The following is a 21,922-nucleotide window of genomic DNA, read 5'->3' as shown; positions in this document are numbered from 1 at the left end:
CACATTCTCCCCGTGTCTGCGTGGGTTTCCTCCGGGTGCTCCGGTTTCCTCCCACAGTCCAAAGATGTGCAGGTTAGGTGGATTGGCCATGGGAAAGGTGGAGGGTTACGGGGATTGGGCCTGTGTAAGATACTCTGCCAAGAGAGTCGGTGCAGACTCGATGGGCTGAATGGCCTCTTCTGCACTGTTGGGATTCTATGAGGAGAAATGCCTTCACTCAGAGGGTTGAGAACCTTTGGAATTCTCTACCCCTGAGGGTTGTGGACGCTCCATCGTTGAATACATTGAGGACTGGGGTAGACAGATTTTTGGTCTCGGGGGATTAAGGGATATGGGAAGCAGACGGGAAAAGGGAGTTTAAGCCAAAGATCAGCCATGATCGGATTGAATGGTGGAGCAGACGTGATGGGCCGAATGGTCTACTTCTTGTCCCATTTTTTGAGTTCTTGCAGCACTTTGGGATGTTTTGCCACTTTGTGGGTGCAAAATATAAATGCAAAAGATTGTTGCATTGATTCAGAAAGTGAAGGTCAGAAGAATATTCAAATATGGAGGATATCACACAGCCAAGGCCAAATCTATGTCTAGACGCACACTGAGTTTCCAGCTCATTTGCAATTAGGAATGGAAGCCTGTGGCCTCCTCCCTAATCGAAGGAGGATGAGGTCATGGTGGCACAGTAGTTAGCACTGCGTTTGAGGTGGAGTCTGCTGTAATATAGAAACATAGCAGGCAGTTTCACACACAAACTCCCGAAAACAGCTTTGTGATAATGGCTAGATCATTTGTTACAGTGATGTTAGTTGGGGGATGGATGTTGATATCCATCAATTCCTGGCTTGGGTCACTGTCTGTGTGGAATCTGCACGTTCTCCCCGTGTCTGCGTGGGTTTCCTCCGGGTGCTCCGGTTTCCTCCCACAGTCCAAAGATGTGTTGGTTAGGTGGATTGGCCATGCTAAATTAGCCCTTAGTGTCCAAAGATGTGTGGGTGAGGTGGATTGGCCATGGTAAATTGTCCCTTGGTGTGCAAAGATGTGCAGGTTAGGTGGATTGGCCATGCTAAATTAGCCCTTAGTGTCCAAAGATGTGCAGGTTAGGTGGCTTGGCCATGCTAAATTGCTCCTTAGTGTCAGGGGGATTAGCAGGGTAAATATGGGGTTAGGGGGATAGGGCCTGGGTGGAATTATTGTCGGTGCAGTCTCGATGGGCCGAATGGCCTCATTCTGCACTGCAGGGATTCTATTATTAGAAATTCCCATTTTGCCCTTGCTGAGATCTGCCATAAGACCATAAGATTTAGCAGCAGAATTTAGGCCATTCGGCCCATCGAGTCTGCTCTGCCATTCAATCACGGCAGATAAGTTTCTCAACCCCATTCACCCGCCTTTTCCCCGTAACCTTTGATCCCCTTGCCAATCAAGAACCAATCCATCTCTGTCTTAAATATACTCAGTGACCTCGCTTCCAGGGCCTTGTGTGGCAATGAATTCCACAGATTCACCACGCCCTGGCTGATGCAATTCCTCCCCATCTCGGGTCTTTACTCTGAGACTGTGGCCTCAGATCTGAGTCTCTCCTACTCATGCCAGCTCAGCACAGGCGAGGAGCCAAGGTCGGTTTTAAGAAACATCTTAGAGGCCGGGTAAAAGGGTAGAGGAGCAGAGTGGTTTAGGGAGGGAGTTCCAAAGCTGGGGGCCCAGGTAGCTGAAGGGACAGCTGGCAATGACGGAGTGACTAAAACTGGAGCTACGACCAAAAACACTGATCAATGTTAACTCTTCCACAATGGGAGCAGTCTAAAAATGGCTGCTCTTACATTTCCTGAACACAGCACACCTGCTGGTCCATCTCACTTGACATTTGAACATTAACCCAGTACATATATAAAGTCTGATGCAAACCACCGGGTTGCTCCAATCAGCTACATGTCAACAGCAACTAATTTAGTGACTGATTCCACAATGGAGTGAACTGTATGGGTTGAAGCAAGAATGTAGATTCATCTCCGCATTTGACACAATCTCTTCACAATATTGTGTATAACATAGAATCCTACAGTGCAGAAGGAGGCCATTTAAAGTAAAGTAAAATTTATTTATTAGTGTCACAAGTAAGGCTTACGTTAACACTGCAATGAAGTTACTGTGAAATTCCCCTCGTCGTCACACTCCGGCGCCTGTTTGGGTCAATGCACCTAACCTAATTCGGCCCATCGAGTCTGCACCGACCACAATCCCACCCAGGCCCTATCCCCATAACCCCATTTATTCACCCTAGCCAGTCCCCCTGACACTAAGGGGCAATTTAACACGGCCAATCCACCTAACTCGCACATCTTTGGAATGTGGGAGGAAACCGGAGCACCCGGAGGAAACCCACGCAGACACTGGGAGAACGTGCAAACTCCACACAGACAGTGACCTGAGGCCGGAATCGAACCCGGGGTCCCTGGCGCTGTGAGGCAGCAGTGCTAACCACTGTGCCACCGTGCTGCCATAACCCAATGTCCTGTCTGATTCTGCCGCAGTCGGGAGTCTTACGAAGTAAATGCCAACTTCATCAATCACCAGAATGAGGGCAATGGTTTCAAATAGAAGGGATTCTTTTCCATCCACACATAGGAATTAAGGAACATAGAAGCAGCAGTTGGCCATTCAGCCCATCGAGTCTGCTCCTCCATTCAATATGATCATACCCTGTCCCCACACTAACCCCACATCACTTTATATCATTGGTATTTACAAATCTGTTAATCTCTACTTGAAACACAGCTCGCTGGGATGGAGAATTCCAAAGTTTCACAACTCTTTGAATAAAAATATTTCTCCCCGTCTCGGTCCTATGTGGCTTCACATTGCCAACAACCTCAGCAGACCATCAATTCACTCAATGTTTTTTCATCTTAAGGAAGAAGTAAGCAGAAGTCTGAGTTTAAAATGTTGATTGTGGGGTAGCATAGAGATAGTGAGGTGGTAGTGTAGTGGGTTAGATGTTAGTAGTGGTAGTTTAGTGGTAGTGATGTGATAGTGGTAGTGTAGTGGGTTAGATGTTAGTAGTGGTAGTTTAGTGGTAGTGATGTGATAGTGGTAGTGTAGTGGGTTAGATGCTAGTAGTGGTAGTTTAGTGGTAGTGATGTGATAGTGGTAGTGTAGTGGGTTAGATGCTAGTAGTGGTAGTTTAGTGGTAGTGATGTGATAGTGGTAGTGTAGTGGATTAGATGCTAGTAGTGGTAGTTTAGTGGTAGTGATGTGATAGTGGTAGTGTAGTGGGTTAGATGTTAGTAGTGGTAGTTTAGTGGTAGTGATGTGATAGTGTAGTGGATTAGATGTTAGTAGTGGTAGTGATGTGATAGTGGTAGTGTAGTGCGTTAGATGTTAGTAGTGGTAGTTTAGTGGTAGTGATGCGATAGTGGTAGTGTAGTGGGTTAGATGCTAGTAGTGGTAGTTTAGTGGTAGTGATGTGATAGTGGTAGTGTAGTGCGTTAGATGTTAGTAGTGGTAGTTTAGTGGTAGTGATGCGATAGTGGTAGTGTAGTGGGTTAGATGCTAGTAGTGGTAGTGATGTGATAGTGGTAGTGTAGTGGGTTAGATGTTAGTAGTGGTAGTGATGTGATAGTGGTAGTGTAGTGGGTTAGATGCTAGTAGTGGTAGTTTAGTGGTAGTGATGTGATAGTGGTAGTGTAGTGGGTTAGAAGCTAGTAGTGGTAGTTTAGAGGGTGCATGTAGTGGTAGTTTAGTGGTAGTGTAGTGGTAGTTTTCTGGTAGTGATATGGGTTAGACGCTGGTAGTGGTAGTTTAGTGGAGTCGAGTCTGCACTAACTGGGGTCATGCTGAGAATTGTGATTTTAATTCCAAGGGAAATACTCTTAACACAGTACATGGTTACTGGGTGATAAAGCCGAAGATTTGTGAAGCTCTTGCTCCTTAATGTAAAGCATCAATATTGAGTCATGTCCTTCGAAAATTCACCCATGATACCATCTCATTGCTATTGGGAAACTTGAGAGCACAAGATGCAGGCTGACACTCACAATGCCGTACTGTGGGATTACAGCACTGTCAGAGGTGCCGTCTTTCAGATAAGACATTAAACGAAGATCCTCTCTTCCCTATCAAGCGGGAGCAAAGGATGCCATGTTCCTGTTCAAAGAACGGCCTAAGAATGATCCTCAGTGTCCTGGTCAACATCTACCCCCAACCAACATCACTGCAACAAATGATGCAGCTACTACCACAGAGCTGTTTTCGGGAGTTTGTGTGTGAAATTGCCTATTACGTTTCTACATGACAGCAGACTACACATCAAAAGTATTTAATTGGCTGTAAAATGAGTTGGGATATCTGAGGTGAAAGGTGCTATATAAATGCAAATCATCCTTTCCATCAAACTGAAATATGGCATTATTATAGAACACAATTCTAATTATTGATTGATTTGATTTATTATTGTCACGTGTTGGGATATAGTCAAAAGTATTGTTTCTTGTGCGCTATACAAAGCATACCGTTCATAGAGTACATAGGGAAGAGGGTACTCAGTCTTGGGCAGAGGTTGCAGAGAAAGATCAGCTTAATGCGAGGTAGGTCCATTCAAAAGCCTGCCAGCAGCAGGGAAGAAGCTGTTCTTGAGTCGGTTGGTATGTGACCTCAGACCTTTGTATCTTTTTCCCGATGGAAGAAGGTGTTAGACGGAATGTCCGGGATGTGTGGGGTTCTTGATTATGCTGGCTGCTTTTCCGAGGCAGCAGGAAGTGTAGTTTAAAGTTTAATTATTAGTTAATTAACTGCAATGAAGTTACTGTAAAAATCCCTGAGTCGCCACACTCTGGCGCCTGTTTGGGTACACTGAGGGAGAATTTAGCACGGTCAATGCACCCTAACCAGCATGTCTTTCGGACTGTGGGAGGAAACCGGAGCACCCGGGGGAAACCCATGCAGACACGGGGAGAACGTGCAGACTCCGCACAGACAGTGACCCAAGCCGGGAATCGAACCCGGGTCCCTGGCGCCGTGAGGCAGCCGTGCTAACCCACTGTGCCACCGTGCCACATAGATGGGGTCAATGGATGTGAGGCTGGTTTGCATGACGGACTGGGCTATGTTTATAACCCTTTGTAGTTTTTTTGCAGACTACACACCAAAAGTCCTTAATCGGCTGTAAAGTGAGTTGGGATATCTGAGGTGAAAGGTGCTATATAAATGCAAATCATCCTTTCCATCAGACAGAAATATGGTATTATTGTAGAACACAATTGTAAGTATCGATTGATTTGTTATTGTCACATGTATTGGGATACATTGAAAAGTATTGTTTCTTGTGCGCCATGCAGACAAAGCATACCGTTCATAGAGTACATAGGTGAGAGGGTGCAGAATGTAGAGTTACAGACATAGCTAGGTTGCAGAGAAAGATCAGCTCAATATAAGGTAGGTCCATTCAAAAGTCTTGGGCAGAGCAGGAGCCATACCAAGCTGTGATACAGCCAGAAAAGAAGCTTTCTATGGCGCATTTGTAAAAGTTGGTGAGAAAGCATTAGAGCTCTCATCTTTAGACCTTACTCAGGTTACTAAGAGGTAAATATTGCCCTGTCTGCAGCTGCTGCCTTGGTGGGTAACAAAATCTCAAAAAGCTAAATAGCACATTAGATAGCGCAGTGTGTCTGCACCCAGCTCATCTTCCATGGTACATACTTAGCAATCAGGGAGTGGGCCTGTGATTTATCTCCTGACACTCGTAGAATCCTCTACTGACACACTCACACACTGCACACACACAGCATTAGCAGAACAAGCGGCACAACGGCACAGTGGGTTAGCACTGCTGCCTCACAGCGCCAGGGACCCGGATTCGATTCCCGGCTCGGGTCACTGTCTGTGTGGAGTCTGCACGTTCTCCCCGTGTCTGCGTGGGTTTTCTCCGGGTGCTCCGATTTCCTCCCACAGTCCAAAGATGTGCGGGTGAGGTGGATTGGCCGTGCTAAATTGGCCCTTAGTGTCAGGGGGTTAGTAGGGTAAATAAGTAGGGTTTTGGGGATAGGGACTGGGTGGGATTGTGGTCAGTGCAGACTCGATGGGCCGAATGGCCTCCTTCTGCACTGTAGGGATCCTATGATTCTATAAGCAGCCTTTGCCACTTGTGCATCGATCACTGTCACAACATTTCTTTGCTGAGATATAGCAGAAACGTGGGCCAGGGTTTTTTTTTGGATGGCAGGATCTCCCCGCCTTAATTGGCTGGGGACGGAGTGTCTATCTCTCGCACGGGTGAACGTCCTGCCTCAGAAAGCAGCCGGCCATTCCGATCACAGCAGGGTTAGTGGCAGCAGTGCCCACGACACCGGGATTAGGAGCAGTCACTGGATTCTAAGTCCTGGAGTCCAGGATCCAGTAAGTGCAGAGAGTCTTACTACAGGGAGTTTAGGTGGATTGGCCATGCTAAGTTGTCCCTTAGAATCCAAAGATGTGTAGGTTAGGTGGATTGGCCATGCTAAATTGCCCCTTAGTGTCCAAAGATGTGTAGGTTAGGTGGATTGGCCATGCTAAATTGCCCCTTAGTGTCCAAAGATGTGTAGGTTAGGTGAATTGGCCATGCTAAATTGCCCCTTAGTGTCCAAAGATGTGTAGGTTAGGTGGATTGGCCATGCTGAATTGCCCCTTAGAATCCAAAGATGTGTAGGTAATGGGGATTGGCCATGCTAAATGCGCACCATTATGGGGATAGGGCAAGGGAGAGGGCCTGAATAAGATACAGCACGCAAGAAACAATACTTTTCACTGTATACTAATACATGTGACAATAATAAATCAAATCAAATCAAATCAAGATACTCTGTCAGAGAGTAGGCGGCCCTCGCGGTGGGTTCCACACTGGTGCGTCTGGCGAGCAACGCAAATGGCTGTTGATTTTGGCGGCCAATGACGTAGAATCATAGAATCCCTACAGTGCAGAAGGAGGCCATTCGGCCCATCGAGTCTGTACCGACCACAATCCCACTCAAGGCCTTATCCCCGTATTTACCCTGCCAATCCCCCTGACAGTAAGGGCCAATTAAGCATGGCTAATCCACCTAACCTACATGTCTTTGGTTTCCCTGATTTGATTTGATTTAACATGTATTGGGACACAGTGAAAAGTATTGTTCCTTGCGCGCTATACAGACAAAGCATACTGTTCATAGAGAAGGAAATGAGAGAGTACAGAATGTAGTGTTACAGTCACAGTTAGGGTGTAGAGAAAGATCAACTTAACGCGAGGTAGGTCCATTCAGAAGTCTGACAGCAGCAGGGAAGTAGCTGTTCTTGAGTCGGTTGGTATGCGACCTCAGACTTTTGTATCTTTTGCCCGATGGATGAAGGTGGAAGAGAGAATGTCCGGGGTGCGTGGGGTCCTTAATTGTGCTGGCTGCTTTGCCGAGGCAGCGGAAAGTGTAGACAGAGTCAATGGATGGGAGGCTGGTTTGCGTGATGGATTGGGCTTCATTCATGACCCTTTGTAGTTTATTGCAGTCTTGGTCAGAGCAGGAGCCAGACCAAGCTGTGATACAACCAGAAAGAATGCTTTCTGTGGTGCATCTGTAAACGTTGGTGAGAGTCGTCTGAGAAATAGAGGCGTTGGTGGGCTTTCTTAACTATAGTGTTGGCATGGAGGGACCAGGACAGGTCATTGGTGATCTGGACACCTAGAAACCTAAAGCTTTCGACCCTGGCGCTGTGAGGCAGCAGTGCTAACCACTGTGCCATCATGCCGCCCTAAATTGCCTCTGCTGCGGAAATCCAACCACGGCGATGGTTCCTGGCCTATGTCTTCAGAAAGTCTCAAAGAGGTTTGCATCCAGTGAGTGACCACAAACTTGACAAGCGATTAAGAGAGACTGAGAAGAAAGGAAAGTTGAGCTTCTCTTAAGTGGCATAGACTCCAAAAAGGATTTGAGATGCATGGACAAGGAAAGGACCATCTCTCTAATCAGAGCTCAAAGCAAAATGTAGCCTTGGTTCAATTAATTCTTTTAATAATTACAGATGAGATGTTTCTTGCGTGGAGCTGACTCTGCATGTCTGTCTCTTCAAACAACCCCTCTCGGTGATTCACAAACTGACCACTTGAGCAGGAAGATCACAGGAGGAAAAATGGATTTATTTGATGTCCGATCCTCAGAATATCTCTAAGACATTGCAGGAATCACTTTAAATGCGCAATCACTGCTTTATGTAGGTGGAGCGCCTACACAAGTATCTCAAAGCTACGGTCCCCCAGGCAGAAACTGAGATGAAGGAGAATGTTAGGGTGGCACGGTGGTTAGCATTGCTGCCTCACAGCGTCAGGGGCCCGGGTTCGATTCCTCGGGTCGCTGCCTGTGTGGACTTTGCACATTCTCCCCGTGGTCTGCGCGGGTTTCCTCCGGGTGCTCTGGTTTGCTCCCACACTCCAAAGATGTGCAGGTTAGGTGGATTGGCCATACTAAATTGCCCCTTAGTGTCAGGGAGACTAGCTGGGGTAAATGCACGGGGTTATGGGGAAAGGGCCTGGGTGGGATTGTGGTCGATGCAGACTCGATGGGCCGAATGGCTTCCTTCTGCACGGTCGGGATTCTATAATTCTATTCCATTCTATGATTAGCCAGGGCATGCTCTTGTGTAATGATACGGTACCTCTCACATCTTGGGACTGGCTTCGAATCCAAAACTACAAATCACCTTCAGCGATAATACATTTTCCGAGTACTGGGATCATACACCCAAATTATGTGCACTAATTATTTTTTTATTCATTCGTGGGACATGGGCGTCGCTGGCTGGCCAGCATTTATTGCCCATCCCTCGTTGCCCTTGGAGGGCAGTTGAGAGTCAACCACATTGCTGTGGCTCTGGAGTCACATGTAGGCCAGACCAGATAAGGACAGCAGATTTCCTTCTCTCAAGGGACATTAGTGAACCAGATGGGTTTTTCCGACAATCGACAATGGTTTCATGGTCATCAGTAGATTCTTAGTTCCAAACTTTTTAAAATTGAATTCAAATTCCACCATCTGCTGTGGTGGGATTCGAACCCGTGTCCCCAGAACATTAGCTGAGTTTCTGGATTAATAGCCTAGCGATAACATCAAAGAATTTCTACAGTGCAGAAAAGGCCATTTGGCCCATCAAGTATGCACCAACTCTCTGACAGAGCATCTTACCCAGGCCATCTCCCCTGCATTATCCCCATAACGTGATGTGGAGGTGCTGGCGTTGGACTGGGGTAAACACAGTAAGAAGTTTAACAACACCAGGTTAAAGTCCAACAGGTTTATTTGGAAGCCAAATTATTTTTACTACCAAATAAACCTGTTGGACTTTAACCTAGTGTTGTTAAACTTCTTACTGTGGTTATCCCCATAACTCCATACATTCGCCATGGCTTATCCACCTAACCTACACATCTTGGGACGCTGAGGGGCAATTTAGCATGGCCAATCCACCTAACCTGCACATCTTTGGACACTAAGGGGCAATTTAGCTTGGCCAGTCCACCTAACCTGCAATCTTTAGACTGTGGGAGGAAACCGGAGCATCCGGAGGAAACCCACGCAGACACGGGAAGAATGTGCAGACTCCACACAGACAGTGGCCCAAGACTGGAATTGAACCTGGGTCCCTGGCGCTGTGGGGCAGCAGTGCTAACCGCCATGCCGCCGTGCCGCCCTCACTGGACCATTGCCTTCCTTAGTCTCAAAAGTGGGAGTGAGGCCACAAACAGCGGACTCAGGGGTTAAAACATTAGCCACGCTAACACAGTACAAGTGGGACCTCTGCCGTTTTTACCCCGGGGGTTAGTTATGCAGGTGTTGAAAGACAAACAGCAGATTGTTGATTGCTCAGCATCATCCAATTTAAACTTCCCCGTGAAAAGTGTCTTGTCTTTCCAGAGAGAGAGAATTACGGGCACCTTGTGACAAGTTTCACTTCCAGCAAAGGGGCCAAAATGTGCATCAGGCTCCAGCTGATGTGACATTAAACTAAATGGACCGACTGCGCAAGCACAAAGTCCCTTTGTGCACAGAAATATCGAGTCAAATGTTGGGCGGCTCTTAACAAACAAATAGTTCTAATCAATTGTACAGGGAAGTTTATTGATTCCAATTTGTGTATTTGTTAGTCAGGTGCATTCACATGTTCTGGAAGTAGGACAAAGCAAGACTAATTGCCACATTGGTTGTTTATTGATCTGTTATGGAGACAATGTTCTAACCGGTTGGCGTGAATAATTAGAATGACTGTGTGACTACAGGGAGCTGTCTTGCAACTGAGCCCATCTCGGAATATATGGCCGGTCTTTTTCTTCTGTTCGGTTCCAATTACTGTAATTGCTTTGTTTTATTTGTCCTTGGGATGTGAGTGTCGATGGCTAGGCCGGCATTTATTGCCCACCCGGGAGGTTCTGGCACCTTCTCTTCCGCTCCGTTTTATCGGGCAGTCCCTCGGAATTGATGTTCATTTGCTTCCACCCTAACAATGAGTTCTCAGGTGCCCAGCGTGAAAGCTCCAGTCTCTGTCACAGGTGGGGCAGACAGTGGTTGGAGGAGCGGGCATCAGGCAAACCAGCCTCCCATCCATTGTCTCCGTCTACACTTCCCGCTGCCTCGGCAAAGCAGCCAGCATGATTAAGGACCCCCCACGCACCCCGGACATTCTCTCTTCCACCTTCTTCCGTCGAGAAAAAGATACAACAGTCTGAGGTCACGTACCAACCGACTGAAGAACAGCTTCTTCCCTGCTGCCGTCAGACTTTTGAATGGACCTACCTCGCGCTGAGTTGATCTTTCTTGACACCCTAGCTGTTACTGTAACACTACATTCTGCACTCTCTCCTTTCCTTCTCTATGAACGGTATGCTTTGTCTGTATAGCGCGCAAGAAACAATGCTTTTCACTGTATGTTAATACATGTGACAATAATAAATCAAATCAGATCGGGTGGCTGGGGTGCCCAGGTGGCCGTTCGCTCCTTCCGCTGTTGATGCTTGGCTTCACCTTGCTCTCTGGTGATCAAACTCAGTAGGCGGGCTTTAGTGGCTTCGCTCGTGCGAGACCGGAAATTCCCACCCGAGGTCAACGGGGGGGCATGTCTGTTTCCCGCCCCTCGCCCGCTCCGATTCCGTGGCGGATGGGGTGGCAGAATTCCGGCAGAATGTGTTTAGCTCCTTCCCGGATGTTTCCCCTCCATTTTGGGTGTTCTTGGGCCAGGCATTCCGGTTGCACTTTGTCAAGGAGGCTTTGAAATGTTTTCTCCGCCCTCCTGGGGCTGGCTCGCTGTGTCAGAGCTCCGAGTACAGCGTTTGTTTTGGGAGTCTCGTGTCAGATTTGCAGACGCTGTGACCCCACCCAGTGGAGTTGATCGAGGATGGGGCAATGCTTCGATGCTGGGGCTGTCAACCTGAGTAAGAACACGGACATTGGTGCGCCTATCCTTGCAGAGACAGTGTTGGTGGCGCCTCTCCAGAATTCCGAGGTGCCTAGTGTACATAGTCCACATTTTATTTTATATATTCATTCCTGGGATGTGGGCGTCGCTGGCTGGGCCAGCATTTATTGCCCATCCCTGAGGGCATTTAAGGGTCAACCACATTGCTGTGGGCTCTGGAGTCACATGTAGGCCAGGCCAGGTAAGGATGGCAGATTTCCTTCCCTAAAGGACATAAGTGAACCAAATGGGTTTTTACAACAATCGACAATGGTTTCATGGCCATGGACTTTTAATCCCAGATTTTTATTGAATTCAAATTCCACCATCTGCCATGGGATTCGAACCCAGGTCTCCAGAGAATTACCCTGAGGCTCTGGATTACTAGTCTAGTGACAATACCACGACACCAGCGCCTCCCCTGTGAGCCATATAGGAGGGTGAGTATCACTGCTGCTCTGTAGACCATGAGGTTGGTGCCGTGTCTGACATCCTGGTCTTCAAACACTCTCCTCAGGTGACTGAAGGCTTTGCTGGCACATTGAAGTGGTGCTGAATCTTATCGTCGAATCTACAAGGCACAAGTCAGGAGTGTGATAGAATACCCTCCACTTGCCTGGATGAGTGCAGCTCCAACGTCACGCAAGAAGCTTGACACCAAGCAGCTCATTTGACTGGTATGACAACCACAAATATTCAGTCCCTCCAACACCATTGCACAGTGGCAGCCACTTTCCCCACCTACAAGATGCACTGCATGAACCCACCAAGAATCCTTAGACAGCACCTTCCAAACCCACGACCACTGCCATCTAGGAGGACAAGGGCAGCACATAGAATCATAGAATCCCTACAGTGCAGAAGGAGGCCACTCGGTCCATCGAGTCTGCACCGACCACAATCCCACCCAGGCCCCACTCCCGCAACCCCACACATTCACCCCGCCAATCCTTCTGATACTAGGGTCAATTTATCATGGCCAATCAACCCAACCCGCACATCTTTGGACTGTGGGAGGAAACCGGAGGGAAACCCACGCAGGCACGGGGAGAACGCGCAAACTCCACACAGACAGTGCCCTGAGGCTAGAATCGAACCTGGGCCCCTGGCGCTGTGAGACAGCAGTGCTAACCACTGTGTCACTATGCCACCCATACATGGGAACGCCACCACCTACAAGTTCCCCTCCAAGTCACTCACCATCCTGACTTGGAAATATATCGCCGTTCCTTCCCTGTCGCTGGGTCAAAGTCCTGGAACTCCCTCCCTAACAGCACTGTGGGTGTACCTACACCACATGGACTGCAAGCATCCAAGAATTTTTTCTTGGGCGGCACGGTGGCGCAGTGGTTAGCACTGTTGCTTCACAGCTCCAGGGACCCGGGTTCGATTCCCGGCTCGGGTCACTGTCTGTGTGGAGTCTGCACGTTCTCCCCGTGTCTGCGTGGGTTTCCTCCGGGTGCTCCGGTTTCCTCTCACAGTCCAAAGATGTGCGAGTTAGGCAGATTGGCCATGCTAAATTGCCCCTTAGTGTCCCGGGATGTGTAGGTTAGAGGGATTAATAGGGTAAATGTGTGGGGTTGTGGGGATAGGGCCTGGGGTAGGATTGTGGTCGGTTCAGGCTCGATGGGCTGAATGGCCTCCTTCTGCACTGTAGGGATTCTATGAATTCAACACCACCTTCTCAAGGGCGATTAGGGATGGGCAATAAATGCTGGCCGAGCCAGCGATGCGCATGTCCCATGAATTAAACAATACAAATCCCTAACTGGTCGAGAGAAGCTGATGGTGAGCTGCCATCTTGTAGTGCTGCAGTCATGTGATGTGGGTACGACCGCGGTCTGGTTTCCTGCAATAAACCCAAAATACTGCAGATGCTGAAAATCTGAAATAAAAACAGACAACGCTGGAAAAACGCAGCAGGCCTGGCAGCGTCTGTGGAGAGAGAAACAGAGTTAAAATTTCGAGCCCGTGTGACTCTACTTCAAAACTAAAGAGAGGGAAAACTGTGAAAGGTTTTATAGTGTATAAGAGGGGTGGCTGTGTTTCCTGCCCCACCAACTAAAAGGTCGGTCCACGGCCCACCAATGCATAAACTGTCTGCCTTGCAGCCATTTTACACTCGGGAGGGCGTTAATCAACTCAGGGGTAGACTTCCGCCATCATCTAGGAAGGAAGTCCTAGCCTGACAGCGAATTTGATTGGCTGGCACCACTGACGCCCTTAACTCCTTCAAGCCAACTCACCTAGTATCCTTGGACAGTTCCTTGACAGGTTTGACAATTCCTGGACAGCTGCGACAGCTCCTTGACAGCTGCACAGTTCTAAAGTGTTTGTGTGTACAAAGTGCACAATCATGTTCACTTTTAACAATCCCAAAGAGTGCCTTACCTCTCCCAAAAGTACCATTTAAAGAGGGACTTTTCCTTTCCAAGGGGGTACGCCGGCTATCCAAACACATCCATCGCCTCTTACCTGTTCTAAACTGCACACTCTGAATTTTGCACTCCAGTTCTTACAAAATCCCACTTCAGTTGAGGTAGCTGGTGATTTAAACGTCAGCTGCCTCCAAGAATCGCACATGCGCGAACTCTGGCCCGATTCCAGTCCCGCATCCGCAAGGATGGAAAATGCCAAGTTTGGAGTTGGGATTTAGAATTTTCAGCCATTTCCAAGATTTTCGCAACGACAGGGAATCTCTCCTCTGTGGCGAAAATCTTTGATTTATTATTGTCACATGTATTGGGATACAGTGAAAAGTATTGTTTCTTGTGCGCTATACAGACTAAGCATACCATTCATAGAGAAGGAAAGGAGAGAGTGCAGAATGTAGTGTTACAGTCATAGCGAGGGTGTAGAGGAAGATCAACTTAGTGCAAGGTAGGTCCATTCAAAAGTCTGACGGCAGCAGGGAAGAAGCTGTTCTTGAGTCGGTCGGTGCGTGACCTCAGACTTTTGTATCTTTTTCCCGACGGAAGAAGGTGGAAGAGGGAATGTCCGGGATGCGTGGGGGTTCTTGATGATGCTGGCTGCTTTTCCGAGGCAGCGGGAAGTGTAGACGGAGTCAATGGATGGGAGGCTGGTTTGCGTGATGGAATGGACTTTAAATTGTAAAGTCCGCGCCCCGCAGTGAGTCCCGGTACAACGAGCGTGTTGGCCTGAAGCTGTGATAGCTCCATTTGAATATCACTGTCTGAGGCAGACACACTGAGGCTGCTCAACTGGGTGAAGCTTCCAGGCAACCTAACCAAAGTGCGACTCCTTGTCTACAGGGCAGAAGGGAACCACTGAAGAGGGGAGGGGGTGGGGGGAAAAGTCTACACGATACGTTCTGGTCAACAGCCACTGAAACAAGTCCACCGGTATTCCATTATCCACAGTTCAATCAATGGTATGTTATTTTAAAAATGCCTGCATTTATATAGCACCTTACACACCCTCGGGATATCCCAAAGCATCGCACAGCCAATGAAGTGACGCTTTTTAGAAGTGTGGTCAATGTTTTATTGCAGGAAACTGTGACAGCCAACTTGTGCACAGCGAGATCCCACACTTGCCAACCTGATTGATTGGTCGGTTAATCCGTTTTTCAGTGAGGGGTGAGAGGTTATTTTGACTGACCTGCGGATTTCCCACCACATCACACCCTGTCCTCACCTTTTTGAACATTTTGTAAGCTGCTTTCTGGTGTCCCTGAGCCAACTCGATTCCTCCAAACAGGTGATACGTCTCCTCTACCTCTGTGCTGAAATCTCCAAAGGTAGAGAACTTGGCTGGGAGGGATTCTTGAAGTATTCTCGATGCAGCCTGTAGCAAAGACACAATGACCTTTTACACCAGAATAAACCAGTCCCACCTCCCCTTTAAGATTCTCGTGATGGTTTTCAAGTCCCTCCATGGCCTCATCCTGGCTACCCTTGTAACCGCCCCCATGCCCACAATGGGGCGGCACGGTGGCACAGTAGTTAGCACTGCTGCCTCACAGCGCCAGGGACCCGGGTTCCATTCCCGGCGGCACGGTGGCACAGTGGTTAGCATTGCTGCCTCACAGCGCCAGGGAACCGGGTTCGATTCCAGCCTTGGGTGACTGTCTCTGTGGAGTTTGCACCTTCGCTTGGGAGGCGATGGCCTCGTGGTATTATCGCTAGACTATTAATACAAAAACTTAGCTAATGTTCTGGGGGACCTGGGTTCGAATCCCGCCTTGGCAGAAAGCGGAATTTGACTTCAGTATCTGGAATTAAGAATCTGCTGATGACCATGGAACCATTGTCGGAAAAACCCACCTGGTTCACTAATGTCCTTTAGGGAAGGAAATCTGCCGTCCTTACCTGGTCTGGCCTACATGTGACTCCAGAACCACAGCAATGTGGTTGACTCTCAACTGCTCTCGGGCAACTAGGGATGGGCAATAAATGCTGGCCCAGCCAGCGACGCCCATGTCCCACAAAAAAAAGTTTGCATTTAAAAAAAATTCCAACTAAGATCTGAATATTTAACCTTACCGGGTAATCCTTTATCGTAATGAGGAATCGACAGTAATTGTCCAGGACTGAGAGAGTTGAAGCATGTTCTTTTCCCATTGCTGCCTGGTAACATTCCAGACTCTGTTTGTAGTATTCCTCTGCTGTGTCTAAAAAAAGATGGGAACAACTTTCACGATCCAAGTAGAGTTAACAAAGCATGAATAAATGTCAAAGTATTGTCAAATATAAAGGCGGCAAAACACTTTTGGTTCGATTTATTATCACGTGTATTAGTATACAGTGAAAAGTATTGTTTCTTGCGCGCTATGCAGACAGAGCACACTGTTCATAGAGAAGGAAAGGAGAGAGTGCAGAATGTAGTGTTACAGTCATAGCTAGGGTGTAGAGAAAGATCAACTTAATGCGAGGTAGGTCCATTCAAAAGTCTGACAGCAGCAGGGAAGAAGCTGTTCTTGAGTTGGTTGTTACATGACCCCAGACATTTGTATCTTTTTCCCGATGGAAGAAGGTGGAAGAGAGAATGTCCGGGGTGCGTGGGGTCCTTGATTATGCTGGCTGCTTTGCCGAGGCAACGGGAAGTGTAGACAGAGTCAATGGATGGGAGGCTGGTTTGTGTGATGGATTGGGCTACATTTATGACCTTTTGTAGTTCCTTGCAGTCTTGGGCAGAGCAGGAGCCCATACCAAGCTGTGATACAACCAGAAAGAATGCTTTCTATGGCGCATCTGTAAAAGTGGTGAGAGTCGTAGCTGACATGCCAAATTTCCTTAGAAAGTAGACGCATTGGTGGGCTTTCTTAACTATAGTGTCAGCATGAGGGGGGACCAGGACAGGTTGTTGGTGATCTGGACACCTAAAAACCTGAAGCTCTCGACCCTTTCTACTTCACCGCCTTTTGAAGTGATTGAGCTTCCACAGCCCAATTGGGTAGAGAATTCGAATAATGGCAGCCTACATGGAGCCATTATATAGGATAGTGAGATGTCACAGAAGGGGAAAAAAAGGTGACACAGTGGTTAGCACTGCTGCCTCACAGCACCAGGGACCTGGGTTCGATTCCCAGCTTGGGCCACAATCTCTGAGGAGTTTGCCCATTCTCCCTGTGCCTGTGTGGGCTTCCTCCGGGTGCTCCGGTTTCCTCCCACGATCCTAAGATGTGCGGCTTAGGTGGATTGGCCGTGCTAATTTGCCCCTTAGTGTCAGGGGGACTAGCTTGGGTAAATACACGGGGTTATTGGGATAGGGCCTGGGTGGGACTGTGGACGTGCAGACTCGATGGGCCGAATGGCCTCCATCTGCGCTGTCGGGTTCTATGATTCTATGAAAGTTTTAAAGATTATTTATTAGTGTCATAAGTAAGCTTACATTAACACCGCAATGAAGTTACAGTGAAAATCCCCTAGTCGCCACACTCCAGCGCTTGTTCGGGTAACACTGAGGGAGAATTTAGCACGGCCAATGCACCCTAACCAGCACGTCTTTCAGACTGTGGGAGGAAACCGGAGCACCCGGAGGAAACCCACGCAGACACGGGGAGAACGTGCAGACTCCACACAGACAGTGACCCAAGCCGAGAATTGAACCCTGGTCCCTGGCGCTGTGAGGCAGCAGTGCTAACCACTGTGCCACCGCGCTATCTAAGAGTGAGGGGGTGACTTGATTGAAGTATACAAGATCCCGAACGGTCTTGATAAGGTGGACGTGGAAAGGATGTTTCCTCTTGTGAGTGAGTCCAGAACTAGGGGGCACTGTTTCAAAATCAGGGGTCACCCTCGTAAGTCAGAGACGAAGAGAATTTTTTTCTCTTGGAGAGTTTTGTGACTTTGGAACTCTCTGCCTTAGGAGGCAGTGGAAGTGGGTTTAACTTAATATTTTTGAGGGCAGAGGTAGATAGATTCTTGTTAGGCAAAGAAATCGAAGATTATTGAAGGTGGATGGGAATGTGGAAATTGAAACATAAACAGATCAGCCATGATTGTAATGAATGGTGGAGCAGCTCGAGGGGCTGAATGGCCTACTTCTGCTCCTATTTCTCATGTTTATAAGAAGAAAACAGATACCAAGTCAAGGGAGCAGTTAGGACAAGTGATCTAAATCTTGGACAATGTGGTAGCTTTTAAAGAGTATCTTAAAGGATTGAAAGATCCAAAGATGTGCAGATTAGGTTGATTGGCCATGCTAAATTGACCCTAGGGATGACCGAGGTAGGTTCTTTACTCAGAGAGTGGTTGGGGTGTGGAATGGACTGCCTGCTGTGATAGTGGAGTCGGACACTTTAGGAACTTTCAAGCGGTTATTGGATAGGCACATGGAGCACACCAGAATGATAGGGAGTGGGATAGCTTGATCTTGGTTTCAGACAAAGCTCGGCACAACATCTAGGGCCGAAGGGCCTGTACTGTGCTGTACTGTTCTATGTTCTATGTTCTAGTGTCAGGGGGATTAGCAGGATAAATATGTGGGGTTACGGGAATAGGGCCTAGGTGGGATTGCAGTCGGTGCAGGCTCGATGGGCCAAATGGCCTCCTTCTGCCCTTCTGCACTGTAGGGATTCTAAGATAGAGAGGAGGAAAGGTTTAGGGAGGGAATTCCAGAACTTAGAGACCAGGCAGCTGAAGGGCAGATGCACCAGTAGTGGGGAGAAGGAACTTTGGGATTCAGAAGAGCCCAGGACTATAGATATGTTTAAGTAGGGGAATGGCGATACATACAGGGGTAATTAAAAAACTGGATTTGATTTATTATTGTCACATGTATTGGGATTCAGTGAAAAGTATTGTTTCTTGCGCGCTATACAGACAAAGCATACCATTCATAGAGTACATAGGGGAGAAGGAAAGGAGAGAGTGCAGAATGTAGTGTTACAGTCATAGCTAGGTTGTAGAGAAAGATCAACTTAATGCAAGGTGGGTCCATTCAAAAGTCTGATGTCAGCAGGGAAGAAGCTGTTCTTGAGTCAGTCGGTACGTGACCTCAGACTTTTGTACGTTTTTCCCGACGGAAGAAGGTGGAAGAGAGAATGTCCGGGGTGCGTGGGGTCCTTAATTATGCTGGCTGCTTTGCCGAGGCAGCGGGAAGTGTAGACATAAGAACATAAGAACATAAGAAATAGGAGCAGGAGTAGGCCATCTAGCCCTTCGAGCCTGCCCCGCCATTCAATAAGATCATGGCTGATCTGACGTGGATCAGTACCACTTACCCGCCTGATCCCCATAACCCTTAATTCCCTTACCGATCAGGAATCCATCCATCCGCGCTTTAAACATATTCAGCGAGGTAGCCTCCACCACCTCAGTGGGCAGAGAATTCCAGAGATTCACCACCCTCTGGGAGAAGAAGTTCCTCCTCAACTCTGTCTTAAACCGACCCCCCTTTATTTTGAGGCTGTGTCCTCTAGTTTTAACTTCCTTACTAAGTGGAAAGAATCTCTCCGCCTCCACCCTATCCAGCCCCCGCATTATCTTATAAGTCTCCATAAGATCCCCCCTCATCCTTCTAAACTCCAACGAGTACAAACCCAATCTCCTCAGCCTCTCCTCATAATCCAAACCCCTCATCTCCGGTATCAACCTGGTGAACCTTCTCTGCACTCCCTCCAATGCCAATATATCCTTCCTCATATAAGGGGACCAATACTGCACACAGTATTCCAGCTGCGGCCTCACCAATGCCCTGTACAGGTGCATCAAGACATCCCTGCTTTTATATTCTATCCCCTTCGCAATATAGGCCAACATCCCATTTGCCTTCTTGATCACCTGTTGTACCTGCAGACTGGGCTTTTGCGTCTCATGCACAAGGACCCCCAGGTCCCTTTGCACGGTAGCATGTTTTAATTTGTTTCCATTGAGATAGTAATCCCATTTGTTATTATTTCCTCCAAAGTGTATAACCTCGCATTTCTCAACGTTATACTCCATTTGCCATATCCTCGCCCACTCACTCAGCCTGTCCAAATCTCTCTGCAGATCTTCTCCGTCCTCCACACGATTCACTTTTCCACTTATCTTTGTGTCGTCTGCAAACTTCGTTACCCTACACTCCGTCCCCTCCTCCAGATCATCTATATAAATGGTAAATAGTTGCGGCCCGAGTACCGATCCCTGCGGCACGCCACTAGTTACCTTCCTCCAACCGGAAAAACACCCATTTATTCCGACTCTTTGCTTCCTGTCGGATAGCCAGTCCCCAATCCACTTTAACACACTACCCCCAACTCCGTGTGCCCTAATCTTCTTCAGTAGCCTTTTATGGGGCACCTTATCAAACGCCTTTTGGAAATCCAAAAACAAAAAATTATATCAGAATCAATGGATGGGAAGCTGGTTTGTGTGATGGACAGGGCTTCGTTCACAACCCTTTGTAGTTTCTTGGTCTTGATCAGAGGAGGATCCCCATACCAAGCTGAGATACATTCGGAGAGGATGCTTTCTATGGTACATCTGTAAAAATTGGTGAGAGTTGTAGTGGACAAGTGGAGGAAGGTGATGGCCTCGTGGTATTATCACTCGTCTATTAATCCGGAAACTCAGCTAATATGCCGGGGACCCGGGTTCGAATCCCACCACAACGGATGATGGAATTTGAAATCAATGAAAGATATTTGGAATTAAGAATCTACTGACGACCATGAGGGGTGATCTTATAGATGTCTATAAAATAATGAGGGGCATAGATCAGTTAGATAGTCAATATCTTTTCCCAAAGGTAGGGGAGTCTAAAACTAGAGGGCATAGGTTTAAGGTGAGAGGGGAAAGATACAAAAGGATCCAGAGGGTGCTGAATGTCTGGAACAGGCTGCCATTGGTAGTAGTACAGGCGGGTACAATTTTATCTTTTAGAAAGCGTTTAGACAGTTACATGGGTAAGATGGGTATAGAGGGATGTGGGCCAAATGTGGGCAATTGGGACTAGCTTCGGGGTTTAAAAAAAAGGGCGGCATGGACAAGTTGGGCCGAAGGGCCTGTTTCCATGCTGTAAACCTCTATGACTCTATGAAAGCATTGTTGATTGTTTGGAAAAACACATCTGGTTCATCTGGTCCTTTAGGGAAGGAAATCTGCCATCCTTACCTGGTCTGGCCTACGTGTGACTCCAGAACCACAGCAATGTGGTTGACTCTCAACTGCCCTCCAACGGCGACTAGGGATGGGCAGTAAATGCTGGCCCAGCCAGCGACGCCCATGTCCCACAAGTGAATTTTTAAAAAATGCCAAATTTCCTTATCCTCCTGAGAAAGTGGAGGCGTTAGTGGGCTTTCTTAACTGTAGCACAGTTTTTGGATCTGCAAACTCTTCCAGGCTGGCGTAGAATTGCTTTTAGAAGACTTACGGTGATGCTCAGCTTTGCCTGTTGAAGTGTAGGCCTCTGCCAGAGCCAGAGTTATTTGCCCCTCCTCCTCTCCCGAGACAGCGTTAGTCAGCATGATGGAATGAGCCTGTAACACACCAAGAGATCCAAGTTTATATCACAGGGTTGGAGCTGCCAGTTTCTTAATGCGACACTGCAGAGCTGGCAAACCGAAACAGATCACAATAGAACACGGGAAAAACCCTACCCCATATGGCCACATAAGCTGCTAAATGTTTACATGCAGCAGCAACACTCCAGATAGCATTAAGTGTGTTTTGTAAATGGAAGTAAAATGGCACTCAGTGTCAAAATATTAAATACCGTCACTGAGAATGTCTGCCTTTTTTCTTACAATGGAAAGGGGGAGGCAGCAGGAAGCACGGCATTCAATACAGCTGCCCAAGTTTGTTTTCACAAGGTTTTTGATCAGGCGTTCAGCGTTAAGATGCAGCATTCCTGCTCAACTCGCTCTGCCTCTCACAAAGGTGCTAATTCACTCAGGAGTACAGATTTACTGCAAACCCTGGCAGCCAAGTGCTCTGGGAACATTGCCCTTTAGGTAGAGAGAGGAGGTGATGGCGAAGTGGTATTGTCACTGGACTAGCAATCCAGAGATCCAGGGTAACGCTGTGGGCCCGGGTTC

The 21,922-nt window shown here is 47.8% G+C and overlaps 1 protein-coding gene across 1 annotated transcript in view; it reads right to left on the bottom strand.

Annotated features, from left to right (window-relative positions):
• Positions 1 to 21,922, bottom strand: part of ttc23 (tetratricopeptide repeat domain 23) — a 72,345-nt gene that overhangs the window by 7,427 nt on the left and 42,996 nt on the right. Inside the window, exons 8-10 of the mRNA XM_078199998.1 lie at positions 21,259 to 21,364; positions 15,945 to 16,072; positions 15,097 to 15,246 (exon numbers count right to left, since the gene is read on the bottom strand). Of these exons, the coding sequence (XP_078056124.1) occupies positions 15,097 to 15,246; positions 15,945 to 16,072; positions 21,259 to 21,364 (384 nt within the window). The remainder of the gene's footprint in view (positions 1 to 15,096; positions 15,247 to 15,944; positions 16,073 to 21,258; positions 21,365 to 21,922) is intronic.

The sequence above is a fragment of the Mustelus asterias genome, chromosome 29, assembly GCF_964213995.1.
Source record: "Mustelus asterias chromosome 29, sMusAst1.hap1.1, whole genome shotgun sequence".
Taxonomy (NCBI): Eukaryota; Metazoa; Chordata; class Chondrichthyes; order Carcharhiniformes; family Triakidae; genus Mustelus; species Mustelus asterias.
The sequence above is the reverse complement of the archived record's forward strand: the minus strand, read 5'-3'. Positions and strand labels throughout refer to the sequence as shown.